At 39.3% G+C, this 15,326-nt stretch overlaps 1 protein-coding gene across 3 annotated transcripts in view; it reads right to left on the minus strand.

Moving 5' to 3' along the window:
- smarcc1a (SWI/SNF related BAF chromatin remodeling complex subunit C1a) overlaps positions 1–15,326 on the minus strand; it is a 157,543-nt gene that overhangs the window by 65,658 nt on the left and 76,559 nt on the right. For all 3 annotated transcript variants that reach the window (XM_069922057.1, XM_069922056.1, XM_069922055.1), the window contains exons 16-20: positions 12,801–12,914; positions 10,377–10,530; positions 9,334–9,450; positions 2,988–3,047; positions 582–840 (exon numbers count right to left, since the gene is read on the minus strand). In XM_069922057.1, the coding sequence (XP_069778158.1) occupies positions 582–840; positions 2,988–3,047; positions 9,334–9,450; positions 10,377–10,530; positions 12,801–12,914 (704 nt within the window). The remainder of the gene's footprint in view (positions 1–581; positions 841–2,987; positions 3,048–9,333; positions 9,451–10,376; positions 10,531–12,800; positions 12,915–15,326) is intronic.

A 15,326-nucleotide genomic window follows, 5' to 3' on the forward strand; every position in this document is an offset into this window, starting at 1 on the left:
ATTATGTTACACGAGGTGAAAAAACACAAGGCTTTGACTTAAGTGTGCTATGGCCCCAGGGAGATCACAAGGTCTCTGTCTTAACTCGGTCCCTCTCTTCTCAAATGAAGGCCATCTTCCCACAAAAGACAGTCCTGATCCTGGATCTCAACCCAAAAATATTGACAATCCCTTTGCCGCCACTAACACTATTTTATTGTCAATGTTCTTCTAGCAGTTTTTTTTAAAAAAGGATCCTGGAATCCTGCTCTCCAAGGAAAGGACATGGCAGCAACAATTTTATGGAAATGGTAAAATTTTCGAAAGATGGAAGAACATATCTAACTGACAGAAAATACAGCAGTGATAATTACATTGAATTTTAACATGATATCTGCATGAATCAAAGAGTCAAGTAAAGCAAAGGAAGCAAAAAGAGTTGACTATGCAGCTAATTTTTTGTCATTTGAATATGGGAAGTGAAGATAAAGAACTTCCACGTCCAGCTTAATTTGTTTTGACATTGCAGTCTCTTTTCATATCAGGCTGAATTCATGTTCAAAGAAAACAGCTTCTGGAAACGAAGTTCAGAAGTTTCTTACCTAAAGCAGCTTTGGCAGCAGCTGCAGCCACTCGTGGATCCACAACAGAGGCTAGAAATGCCACTGTGCTCATGACAGGATTGCCAGACTGGCTGAAAGGAACAGGCTGGAAGGCCAAAGGACCAAGGGAAGAATCGGTGTCTTCCAGATAGGGGTCTTCAATGGGGAGCCGCAAGAAGTTCAGTATGCACTCATCTTGTGTACGGCTTCCAACGTGTTCAGATACTTTATTCCAGTCATCTTTGTACATTTCCAGAGCCTAAAAATGAAAATTATTACAATTTCACATCAATGAATTGAAGCTACAAAATTAAACTTTCAGCCATTTAACCAGCACAGGAAAGCTCATGGCAGGTTAGAATCTGCAGTCAATCTGACCAAACAATGAACAATATCTTACATTTTCTCAGTCTTACAGTCCAATTTTGTCCTCAAGCTATTTTACAGCCAAAGTGATCTATTTGAAGATAATCATTACTTTGAAGTAATAGGCTTGCCATCTAGCACCACAATGACAAATAACATCAAATCACAACACCCACTCTTGCTATAATAACTGAAAAATATAAATTTAGAAATACAGCACGGTAAAAGGCCCTTTTGGTCCACGAGCCCATGCCACCCAATTAACCCACAATCCCCGGTACATTTTGAAGGGTGGGAGGAAACCGGAGCTCCCAGGGTAAACCCACACAGACACGAGCAAAACATACAAACTCCTTACAGTCAGCGCAGGATTCGAACCAAAGTCCCAATTGCTTACACTGTAGCAGCGTTACGCTAACTGTGTTACCCTAAACATTAACCTTCATAACAGAAATATTTGCACTTTAGTCAAAATATTGCGTGGAATCACGTACACCCATCTACTTGTTTAAATTATTATTAAAATCTCTTGAAAACCTTCACAAATTGCAATGAATGGAGAAAAATTGCCTCTGCAAGTTTTTAAACTTGTTGGGCTTTTCCGCAGTAATTTGAAGGAGCCTCGTAATTTTTTTCCATGCATGCAAATCCTTTATTTACATGACTATTTTGAAGAAACACTGAAGATACAATATAAAGCAGGTAAAACAATTCATAGCATTAAAAATTCTTCAATCTAACAACACATGTCAGCACAAACAGGGACAAAAAAAAAATCATGGAAGAATTTAAATTTTGCTCATCCTATTGTTCAACAGGAGGTTGAACATCCTGAACAAGTATTCAGTTTACAACTCTACTTTGAACGAAACTCTCAACAGCAAATCTGGAGTGTTTCCCTTTGGAGCAACAAAGGATGAGAAATGACTGAAAAGGGGTATACAAGTATATGAAAGGCTTAGATAGGGTGAATAGCCAGCAACTTTTTCTAGTGTGACAGCAGCAAATACAAGAGGACATTGGTTTAAGGTGAGTGGAGGAAAGTTTAGGGGAGATGTCAGAGGCAAGAGTGGTGGGTGCCTGAAATTCAATACCAGGGGTGTGTGATGAAGACTGCTACAATGGGGACATTTAAAAGATTGGATGCAAGAAAAAAAGAGGGTTTGGGTATGAGGTAGGAAAAAAATTAATTCTGGTGGAGTAGATTTACATAGATCTGCAAAACATTGTGGGTTAAAGGGCCTGTACTGTCATGTTTTATGTTCGAACAATGCAGGGTCAGACGTTCAGTATATGATTTGTCCTTGGAGCTTTTTAATACCTTTAGATTATTTGGTTGTGATGCGTATAAATAATATTATCTATTCAACCTCCTTCAAATCATCAATTTTTGCCTTTAGTCACCAAATTACCAATTGCAAGTTATCACTTCAATTAAAGGAACTTGTTTTGATGTAGTTTCTTTCAAACACAAAATACCTCAAAACACAGGAAGTAACTGAAGTACAAAGCAGCAAAGAGGGCTAAAATATGGAGTTAATGAGGCATTTCCAGACTTCATAAATAAAGGTATGGCTTCCAAATGCAAAAAGAAAAATTGGAGCTATACCAGAAGCTAAAAATAGAAGATAACAAAGTAGAAAATGAAAACTATAATGTATTCTTCCAGTAATTAAGATACAGTTAACAAAGGGTTGGAAACATCTTCTGAAATACACATTTTCCAAGCATCAAATTGATCAGATTTCACTATCTTTTAAACAGAACAGAACTGCATTTTTAATTTCTTCTCATACTTGATGAAAGCACAGCCTATTCAGTGCATTTTTTCTGCTTTTTTCCATCTGCAAAGATTGTATAGAACACTGTTACAAAGCCCAAACAATGCCTATCAGCTCCATGCTTTTAAATTCACATCATAATGTGCTTGCTTTTGTGCATTCAGATTTGCTCGTTTGTTTGAAGTAGAGTTGTAAAGTGCTTCTTCAGGAAATAAATATTCAGCTCATCAGACAAATGAAGTTAATAAGAAACACTCACCTCTAAAAGAAGCAAGGTTTCCTGGTCTGTCCAGTCTCTGGCAGCACTGGCTTTGCTTTGCTACAACACCGATGTGCAGAGGAAAAAATATGAACATATCATTGGAAAAGCACCAATAAAAGCATCGACTCAATATTATTTTTTTTTTCATCCTTCCTATCCAGTCTTTCCGTCTTTCAACCAAGGGCAGCATGTTCATCTGTGCTGTGTAAATATAGAATGTACTGCCATCCTCATGGCTACCCTGATCAAGGATGACAAAAAATTTGCTTTCTGTTCTTAGCTGAGAAACAACCAGGAACCATTAATATCAGTCCATTTATGTACAAAGTGAGGGGAGATGTCAGGGTTAAGTAATTTTTTTTAATATATATTTACAAAGAGTAGTGGGTGTCTGAAATGCCTTACCAGGGGTTTTGGTGAAGGCTGGTACAATATGGACAGTAAATACTTAAACAGGCACATGGATGAAAGGAAAATAGAGGGTTATGGTTGTGAGGGAGGGAAGGCTTAGATTTTTGAGCAAGTTAATATTGGTCAGCACAACATCATGGACAAAAGGGCCTGTACTATGCTGTAATGTTCAATAAATAACATGGGGCATGATTAAATTTGCAGATTTTCTCACCCTTATGATGAAAACGATTGTTTCAGAACAACATCCTGGTTCTTCTACATTTAATGCACCTTGGTTAAGTTCATACAAATGTGGCTCAGGATCATGCAACTCACTTGTACTGCAGTTTTGAAATTGTTAGTCAGACTTGATTTACAATTACATTCACTGACTGAAGAAATCAAACAAACTGAGTAACCACCAATTCACCACACACTGAGAAAACTCCAAAATAAACCAGATAAAATCCAAACAATTTTGTTTTAGCAAGGGAAAAGTGTGTGACTCTTATTTCCAAGTAGTTCAGACCCCAATTGCCCATAATGTACTTCTGTCACAATTTAATAGAATTAAGATTTAATTATTCTCATCTAACCTCACACAAACAGATTCAGTCCAGTGCATTTGAGAAACCTTTCCACTGATGGACCAACTGAGATACTTGATCACTCCAGACTGCAGAATTATTTGGAGCCACTAAGAATTGTGGCCCTCCCACAGGTTCCACAAACAAGCCAAATATTTTAGAAGTCATTATAAATTATTCTCAAAAGAAATCACTCTATTACACAGATGTACAAAGAGCAGATCATGTTTAACATATTTATTGGAGTTCAGAACAAAGGTGTGGATATCTCCTAAAGTGCCCTTGACCCAGAACAAATTAATACCCATGACTCTGGATAATAAGATCCTGGACATCTGGTGCCGGAAAGGGATCATGTTTATTGAGAACTTATGAGCAGGAGCATTCGAACAGCTAAGGGATAAATCTGATTTGTCTACTAAAACTTTCTTCTGCTATCTTCAGCCAAGATCTTTCTTAAGGGATCATCTATGACCCTGCCCGTGTATAGTGATATGGTAATTCTAATTTGAAAGGGAAACATGTATAATTTCATCTCTATGATGTATGACAGATTATATCATATTTTATATTGTATATAGATATGTTTTTGAAGGAGATAGATTGTGGGGGTAGTGTAGGTCACAACAAATATTTCACAAAACAGATCTCATTTAAAATGCCAGAGCTTTGCTCAAGCCAGACAGTCCAGGCTTCACAAGTAAGTGTTAATTAGACACGCTTTGGAGTAATGGATTATTGCTTGAGAGAGAGAGAGCGCGAGAGCGAGAGAGAGAGAGCGCGAGAGCGCGAGAACGAGAGCGCAAGAGCGCGAGAACGAGAGCGCGAGAGCGCGAGAACGAGAGCGCGAGAGCGCGAGAACGAGAGCGCGAGAGCGCGAGAACGAGAGCGCGAGAGCGCGAGAACGAGAGCGCGAGAACGAGAGCGCGAGAGCGCGAGAACGAGAGCGCGAGAGCGCGAGAACGAGAGCGCGAGAGCGCGAGAACGAGAGCGCGAGAACGAGAGCGCGAGAACGAGAGCGCGAGAACGCGAGAACGAGAGCGCGAGAACGAGAGCGCGAGAACGAGAGCGCGAGAACGAGAGCGCGAGAACGAGAGCGCGAGAACGAGAGCGCGAGAACGAGAGCGCGAGAACGGGAGCGCGAGAACGGGAGCGCGAGAACGGGAGCGCGAGAACGGGAGCGCGAGAACGGGAGCGCGAGAACGGGAGCGCGAGAACGGGAGCGCGAGAACGGGAGCGCGAGAACGAGAGCGCGAGAACGAGAGCGCGAGAACGAGAGCGCGAGAACGAGAGCGCGAGAACGAGAGAGAGAGCGCGAGAACGAGAGAGAGAGCGCGAGAACGAGAGAGAGAGCGCGAGAACGAGAGAGAGAGCGCGAGAACGAGAGAGAGAGCGCGAGAACGAGAGAGAGAGCGCGAGAACGAGAGCGCGAGAACGAGAGCGCGAGAACGAGAGAGAGAGCGCGAGAACGAGAGAGAGAGCGCGAGAATGAGAGAGAGAGCGCGAGAACGAGAGAGAGAGCGCGAGAACGAGAGAGAGAGCGCGAGAACGAGAGAGAGAGCGCGAGAACGAGAGAGAGCGCGAGAACGAGAGAGAGAGAGCGAGAACGAGAGAGAGAGCGCGAGAACGAGAGAGAGAGCGCGAGAACGAGAGAGAGAGCGCGAGAACGAGAGAGAGAGCGCGAGAACGAGAGAGAGAGCGCGAGAACGACCAAACAGGCTTTCTCTAAGGGAGAGAGAACAGTTTCTGCAGTCGTGGCAAGCTGGTGGCTTGTTAAAACCCCATTTTGAAGACGGGTTGTGAGCTGAGTTCAGCCTATTGAAAATCCTTGTGGTCCATACAAGAGGAAATGGCTGGCTAGAGTGTTTCACCTGAAATAAGGGAAACAAAAGGAACTCTGTGGTGACCTGAAAGAAAGAGATAACTGATAGAAGTACATTAGTTGTGGATGTACTGTAACAACATATCTCTCTCTGAAAACTGACAAGAACCTTCCTGAGCAGTAACCATTTATCTTTCAAGCACCAAAGCCTGGTGAATTTTATACATGTTAAATTCTGTGCACAGTATAAGAATTGCCTGATACTGGTGAACTTGGAGGAGTGAGAAGTGAGATTGGACTGTGAATCAAAGAATTTTTCTGAACTGATACACATTACATACACGTACACTTAGAATTAGAAAGGGGTTAAGTTAATAATAATATGTTAAAGTTTGATCCTGTATTTATGTTTAAAGAAAATTAAAACCAACTTTTAAGTAACCATTTGTCTTGGCCCCATAACAGATGTATCTTCTATTCCAAAGTGAGGGCCCGAAACCGAGCTTACACAAGTTGAGGGAAAGATGGGAGATGGACTTGGGCACAACAATCCATGAGCAGTGCTGGTCAGACTTGTGTCTGAACAGCAATGAAAGCAGTTATTAATTTGGTTGGTCCAAATACAATTTCCTGCATGAACTGTTTCTCCCATCACAAAAATTTTACAAATCTAAATCAAAATTTTGGAAATGTGCTTTAGATGTGGTGTGGAGATTGGAACCTTTATCCATTAAACCTGGCTGTGTACAAAGGTGAGATCCTTCTGGGAGGACATGGGGATATTCTGAAAAAAATTACATTAGTGGACTTTCCACAGAATCTGGAATTGTACCTTCTGGGAAACATTATGGACATGTGTTTTAAACTGTCCAAACACCAAATTCAGTATGTGAAGGTCACTGTCGTTAGCGAGGAAGTATATAGCAATCACGTGGAAGTCCAAATTCCAACTAAATATGAGATGACGGAATATGGAAATGCAGAATTGTATTCCCTTGGAGAAAATCGCATACAATTTAAGGAGGAAATTATGGCACATTTGTTAGGGTGTGTCAACTCTATCTGCAACACATTGATATTCAGATATAATTATACCCCTTCTGAATAAAGGAAATGCAACAATCCTTGCCAGTAGTGAAATGATTGAGATCAATGAAATAGATCATGGCACAGATGACATGCTCTTGTATTTTGTTTCTTAACTTTTTTTCTTTTAGGTTTCTTTGGGTTTTTCTTAAGTTCCTATAAGGGTTTGTGACTATCGATAATTGGTTCTTTATATTTATTTTATTTATATAATCTTTTCTTTGTTGTATTAGGGTATGGGAGGGGAGAGGGGTAAGGGAAAAAATAGACTGTTATATACTGTTACTGAGAAAGATTATGTAGCTTTGATTTGTAAAAGTCTGAAAATCAAAAATAAAATATTCAAGAAACAAATTTACTCGAGTTCTGTGCAGTGGATAAAGGGTAACGGGGGATGCTGTGTACTTGGATTTCAAAAATGTTTGATAAGATTCTGTAATAAACACAGCCACAAGATGAGGATACATGGGAGTTGCTCGGCCTGCAACTGTTCACTATGTACATTCATGATTTGGCAGAGAGGACTTGGTGCAGATCAAAATTTGCTGATGTTATCAAATTGACTGGAAAGCAAATTATGCAGAGGATGCCACAGTCTGCAGAGCGACATATTTTTAAATTTAAAGATATAGCGTATCTGCAGGCCCTTGCAGCCCACAAGCTTGTGCTGCCCAAATACATCCAACCAATTAATCTTCCATCCCCGTCTGTCTTTGGAACGTGGGAGGAAACCAGAGCACCCAGGGGAAACCCATGTAGATGTGGGGAGAACAGATAAACCCCTTAAGGACAGTGCTGGATTCAAACCAGAGTCCCTGCCATTGTAAAAGCATTGTGATCTATAATAACCATGCAGCCCTTATATAGACAGAGTTAAGTTTGTGAGCAAAGGTCAGGCAGATGGAATACAGTGTTGATAAATATGAGGTAATCCACCAGAAGAAAAAATAGAACAGATTATTATTCAAATATGAAAAGACTGCATCATTTTGCTGCGTGGAGTGTCTTGGGAGTGCTTGCATATGAAAAGCAAAAGAATGCTTTGTGGGTGAAATAGGTAATCAAGAAGGCAAAGGGAATGCTTGACCACTGCCAGAGCAGAGAGGTCTTGCTGAAACTGCACAAGGCACTGTAGTTGTGTGCCTTATCTTCACTCAAGATATACTAGCTTTAGAGGCAGTGCTTCACCAGAATGATTCCAGACATGTGGGAGTTAGCCCATGAGGAAAGATCAAGTTGCCTGGGACAGAACTCATTGAAGTTTAGAAGAATTAGAAAACATTGTAGTAACATACAAAATAATGGAAGGGATAAGTAAGATAGAGACAGGGAAGTGGTTTTCACAGGTAGGTGAGAATCAAATGTGGACATAGCCTCAAGATTCAGGAGAATAGACTCAGTACAGAGATGAGGAAGCAGCATTCTTCCAAGAGTAGTGAGTCTGTGAAATTCCCTGCCCAAGGAAGCAGCAGCTGCCTCATTAAATATATTTAAAGCACAGTTAGATATTTGCTCATCAGAGAATTAAGAGTTATGGGGAAAGGCAGGGAAGTGGATTAGAATCTGCAGCCATGATCTTATTAAATGGTGGAGTAGGCTCAGAGAGCCAGATGGCCTCTTCTTTTTCCTATTTAATATATTTTTCAATAGAGTTCCAAGATTTTTATAAACCTATACAACGTGATCAATGACAACTCTTCCCACAATTCATCGGGCTCCAAAATTCTACCAATGATCTCATTATTTTGAAAGAAATATTACTTCTCATCTTGCTCACATCTCCACCCAGGAACATAATGGCAGAGGTTATAGCAGATTGTCAGTAATTTATTTCCATTCGCTAAATTATTTTCTTGATATTTTTGGACACATGAAAAATTAAATATTAAATGTAAATTGATATCTTTGGAAATCATTTAAACCCATGGGGAACATTACATGAACATGTTGCACATCAAAGGCTACTGCTTTGTGACCACTTGATCACATTGGGCAAGCATTTTTGCTTCTTGGCAACAGGATTTTTAACAGATTGTCGACTAAATAAACTTAAATCCAACAGGGCAGAATTTGTCAAGATTTGTTTCATTACAAAAATAAGGAAAAACAAAATAATTTACAAGCTTTTATTGGAGTATGAATTGAAAAGAATTGGATGCAATTTCTCCAATAAATGAATGCTAAAACCTGAATGTGCCCACAGGGCAATAAGAATATGATCACCAAAGAACCCAATTCAGTATTTTCATCATTTTAGTGCAGATAAATACCATGCTCTTTACAGTTCATTTGTCATCCCTCGTTTTATTCCATATTTCAGTCCAAGTTTCTTACAGATTTATCCATTTCTTTCTTAATAGCAACCAAGTATTTTTACATCCATTTAAGTTTATGGTAATTTTCTCGTGAGAAGCTAACGACCTATGCAAGTCTGAAATAAAAATCAAATACCTACTTTTGCTAAGGTGCCCTTTTTTGAATACATATCTGTCCGCAGCCCAAAGTTCTGCAAGTCAGCTGGTTTGTCCTTTGGCTTCTCTGGGAAGTTTAACATCTGCTGAGAAGCAGGAATCTGTACAGGAGTTCAAGATTTTAATGGAGATGAAACAACAATTGGGTAAACAAAGTTTAAGGAAAAGATTTGCTCATGATTTCAGGCACATGGATCCAAGTCCATTAATAAGCAACATAGTCACTTGCACAAAAGCAAGAGGATATTAGAATATTAAAAATTAAGATAACCAGTTTTTCCATGAAGACAAAAGTCTTCAGTTTTGAAAGAGGCAAACTGAACATTTTGCATAAATTTTAATCAAGATTCAAAATGAACAAAAAAAATCTAAAGAGAAAAATAAATCACATCTCATTTACCACAAAAAACTAGTTTTGTGTTTTGGAATCAGTTTGGATGTCAGTGCAAAATGTTCTGTATTTAATAGGATGTCTATTAAATAAAAGGACCCATGATTCGAAGCCGAACAGGAGTGTGGGTATGACAACTGCTCTGTATATGCTAATCTTTGTGAGGTTTTTCAGTTGGTTGTTTTTCCAGACTCTTTTGTGTAGTCTTCCAAAGGCACTATTTGCCTTGGCGAGTCTGTTGTCTATCTCGTTGTCGATCCTTGCATCCGATGAAATGGTGCAGCCGAGATAGGTAAACTGGTTGACCGTTTTGAGTTTTGTGTGCCCGATGGAGATGTGGGGGGGCTGGTAGTCATGGTGGGGAGCTGGCTGCTGGAGGACCTCAGTTTTCTTCAGGCTGACTTCCAGGCTAAACATTTTGGCAGTTTCCGCAAAACAGGACGTCAAGCGCTGAAGAGCTGGCTCTGAATCATGATAACTTACTTTTTTTTAAAATTACAATACAGTTTATTGTCCAACAGTTGCAAACAAAAAACAAAAACATGCAACTTTTATAAAACAACACAACTGTGGAATGTGCAAAGGGGCCTCAGCTGAAAAGAAGGCAATAGGATTAGTTAATCATGTACATCTTACTTGAGGGGTCCTGAGATGAACTGGTACCAATCCAGAGGGTGTATCTGCAAGAACGTTAAAATGAGGGGTTGGCGGAGGACCCATCGGCAGAGGTCGACTGTCTGCATCTACTTGATAATTAACAAGCCCCCACTGCTCCAAGAATGCATGAACTCTAAAGAAAGGAGGGAGGACACGAATGAGCATTTCAATCTGTCATAAACATAACATGTCCTTCAGTTATCTGTTGTCTTGGTATTATTTCAAAACTTGCTCAATAAGCTGTCAGAAGGATGTCCAGCGTTGTTCTGAAGTTGGCAGACCAATCCTTCATGAAACACACTTGCAAAATAATGGACACAGTGAAGACTGTTACAATATGCAAACCCACCACCTTCAGAATTCAGCCTTCAAATTTAAAGCAACATGACCCACAACATTATGAATCATTAATCTGGCCATTCCAATTATATTGGAAATGACAACTGTGCTAGTTAATGATTTAACCACCTTTCTTTGGGCAATCAACAATATTGATACTATCAAGTCACCATCAATCAGATATACAAATGAGCCAGCCATCTGAATATTGTGACTAAAAGAGCAAGATAGGGATTGGGTAGTACTGGAACCTGACAATGTTTCCACCCAGATCTACCCCACCCTTTTCACTTATTCCCTAACCAGAAATATGCAACAGCACCCATTGAAACCTGTGATGCTAAATGCAGCCAGTTCTAAACTTTACCCCAAATAAGATAATTTAGCCCAAATTGGGGATTTCAAATCCATGGAGTAGAATGCCACCCCACTAGCTGTCAAGAAAACCAACATGCAGTCATAATTTTAAAACAGAAAACTTGATTTTATGCTGAAGACTCAGGTGGGAAAACTAAATTCACATACATATTGTGTTAACTAAGATAACTGCCAGAATTGTTACACTTAACATGCATTATGGAACAAGGAAGAAAATTCAATATTTTGTATCTCTCAACAATCAAGGAAGAATTGCGTGGGGCACACAAGTAGATAGTGTTCCAACAGCACTGCACATTGCTCTCCATCGACAAGGCGTCAAAAGATGATTGCCGAGTTGTTCTTTCGGACCATCAGAATAGAATTCAGTCATTTGACCCAGAGCATGCCCCACTATTTGAATCATGGCTGATGTGTTTTTTTCTTCTCAACTCCATTCTACTTCCTTCTCTCCACAACCTTTGACACCCTTCCTAATCAAGACCTTCTCAACCCCTGGTTCAAATATAACCAATGATTTAGGCTTCACAGCTGCATGTAGCAAGGAATTCCACAGAATAAACCACTCTTTGGCTGAAGAAATTTCTCCTCATCTTGAAAAGGACATCATAGACTTTGCACTACTGGAAATGTCTTTTTCACATTCACTTTATCCATCCTTGAGATCCTGAATTTCCTCTTCCTTCTACTTTCCAGCAAATACAAACCCAGGGCCATCAAACTCACCTCAGACATTAATTCTCTCATCCCCAGGATCATTCTCACAAGCCTTCTCTAAATGCTCTCCAGCACCAACACGTCAGATAAGGGGCCCAAAACTGTTCATAATACTCCTAATGTGGTCTGACCAACTCCAAATAAGGCCTCAGCATTACATAGTTGCTTTTACATTCTAGTGAATGCTAAAATTGCATTTGCCTTCCTCACCACTGACTCAACCTGCAAGATGACCTTCAGGAAATCATGCACAAGGACTCAAGTCTCTTTAGACTTCCACTTTCTGAATTGTCTTCCGATTTAGAAAATAGCCTATTTCTTTATTCTTTCTATCAAAGTCCACGTCTCTTACTATCACTACCAACACCACAAACAAAATACCCACATTAAAAACATGCATTGATTTTAAAATTATATTTGGGGCTAGAGAAATCAGGAGATCAAAGTAACTTTGAAATCAAGTACATTCAACAAAAAACTCTTTTTGATTTATTCTTTCTGGAATAATTACGCCGCATATTTGTCATATCTTCCTGTTTGTTGCCATTCACTCATTTTCCACTTAGCAACAAAAGTGTATACAAAATGCACCATCTCTGTGAACGTAATCATACAGCATGCACAAAGACAAATGCAGAGCTTAAACAAAAGATTATTCTTCTTATTTTCTCCCCCCTCACGTAAAAAGGACGACTCCAGATTTTTTTTTAAATCTTGAAATTATAAATATAAGCATCCAATAGATTTTAAAAAACTCATGTGGTCAGCAGCACATGAAAACCTCATTAGAATGAAGGAAAAACAAATTTAAAGCAAATTTTAACTGATTGAAAAAAGGAAAGGAAATGCTATCTGACTCCTCATTCCTGCTGTTCTCCCTGTTCCTCACCATTCAGTTCTAATGTAAATTTGGTTGATTGTTAAATTTTCTATGCTGTGGCCACCCTCCACAAAATGCATTCTCCTTACCTCATTACTGCACATACATCCCCCGTTAAATTTCTCCGGCAAGACGTACTGGTCAGGTATTCTTGAGGGTTGAGCCGATAAGTGTCTATCATGAAGTTTCGATATGCTAAATATCTGCAGGAATTAGCAACAAAAACATATTTTGTGAAAAAAAGCATGAGGTTCTGTGAATTCACAAAATCAGAATTACTCAATGTTATAAAGTATTAGGAAATGATTACCAGCTAAATCATCTTTTTACTAACAGACTCTTGATGGAACACAGCAGCTGCAGGCACAAGTTTTAAGTATCAACATAGCACCAGAAAAATTACACAGAATCTAATCAGAGTTCGCTCAGCCTTCAAATCAAATGGTCTTTTTTTTTTAAATTGCTTCAGTGAAGACAGCATCAGAAAAAAATGTCACAGCATAGGCTGATTCAAGAAAAATAACCTATTTCCAGTGCACCCAGTACATCTAGGAAATGCAATTAGTACACCAATCTCCCAAATAAACATTTAATCTAACATCATGCCAAACCATCATTGCAGAGCTACTTTTTAAATTCACATTTGCATCTTCGTAAAAACCAGCTTCAAGCACAGTGCAGACACCTATTCAAGGGAAGAAGCAATTGGATCAAGAATATAACACAGGAGCAGTTGGTAAATCAGCCACTCAAGCCTGCCCAATATTCAATGTGATCTAGGTTAATCAACACCTACCTTGAGTCTCTTTCTGTGCCAATTCCCCATAACACTTAATTTCTCAATATCTTGCAAATTTTACCTAATAACACGGCCTCAACCACTCTGAGGTGCAGAGAATTGCAAAACTTCGCTAGCCTCAGAATAACCCTAATTTTGAGCTTGCCCTATCATTTGCGACTCTCCCACTCATGAAACCATTTCAACATCTCCACTGTAAATCACTTTCAAGATCTCACATGTATGAATAAGGTCACTCCTCACTCTTCTAAATTCAAAGGAATGAACTGAAACAATTCAGTCTTTCCTGCTAGATATCCCTTTTAAACCAAATATTACCCTATAATTAAGTACAGGGACCATAACTGTGTATAATATTCCAGCCATGACTTCACCGACTCCATGTACAAGTTTCAAGTTCGTTTATTGTCACATACTTCAGACAAATACAGTGAAAGAGGTTATTTTGCAAGACAAGAAGATATCTCATACTTGTGACAAGACACAAAACTACAGAGTTAGAGAGAGAGATCAGGCGGTATGGAGCAAATGCAACATAAATTTTACTACTCTGGGGTTCATTGACAAGCCTGAAAAAAACAGGAAGAAACTGATCTTGCAATTGGTGGTGGCTGATTTAATACCTGTGAATTTCCTGATGGGAGGGGAATGAAAGTGTGGCTTCCAACTCCAGGACAACACACGTCATTTGCTGCCTTTCATCTACTTGTTGGACCTGCCTGTGAAATTTTAATGTTTCACCTCATTCCCTCTGAACTTCACTCATTGGCAGTCTCTCTCCACTTCGATAATATTCCTTTTGATTCCACTGACCAAAGTGCTTGAAATTGCCCACAGAAACATACTTTTGCCAAATCACTCAATTTAACTGTTCTACAATCATGATGTCTACCCCTCATCACAATAAGCTCTTCCATCTTATTTAATATTGGGAAACTTGAAACCCTGAGTGAAAATCCACACTCAGTGGCTTTGGAGGGACACTCTTTTGTGATTCTTTCTCCTTTTGTTCAGGGCACTGGGCCATCAACATAAATCAGAAACAATTGAGAGCAAAAAAACTGAGCTCTGGAAAACTCCGCAAACTACATACCTCAGTTCAGAAAAGGACCAATTTATATCAGTTTTTCAATCCAGTTTTCAACCCAAGTTAGCACACTAGCCTCAATACTTTGGGCTCTTAACAGATACACCAGCCTATTATGCTGCACCTTGTCAAATACACCTCATCATCAGTTTTCTTCTCCACTCGGTCACATTCTTAAACAAATTGAGCAAGTTTGTCTTACTCATTATAAAGCCATTTTAAACAGATATGATTTTATTCAGCTTTGAATCGTTTGTTATTTCCTAATTATTGATGCTAGCAGCTTCCCAACAAAAGATGTTAAAATTTAGTAGCTAAGGATTCTCCACCTGTTGAGCAAGGGAGTCGCACTAGCAGTTCTCCAAACTTCTGCTACCTTTCCTGAGTTTTGGAAGTTCTGAAATTTTTCAAACAAGGAGTCTACAATCATTGCCACCACTTCCTTTACAACTTTTGGATTCAAGGCAACCAGTCCTGGCAATTTGCCTACCTTTCCCCTCACAAACATCCCCATGTGATTGGAAATATTACAAGTTCCTCCCTGTTACTTAAAATGATCCCATCTGTTTTCTTTTGGATATTTGTCTGGTGTTCTACAGTAAAGACATTTAACATATCTACCATTTATTTGTTTCCTGTTACTAAGTCATTAGCTTGGTTCTCAAGATGTTCCAGACTTATTTTTATTTACATGTACATAAATAACTTGCTACTTTAACATTACACAAG

Source organism: Narcine bancroftii, chromosome 2 (genome assembly GCF_036971445.1).
Source record: "Narcine bancroftii isolate sNarBan1 chromosome 2, sNarBan1.hap1, whole genome shotgun sequence".
Taxonomy (NCBI): domain Eukaryota; kingdom Metazoa; phylum Chordata; class Chondrichthyes; order Torpediniformes; family Narcinidae; genus Narcine; species Narcine bancroftii.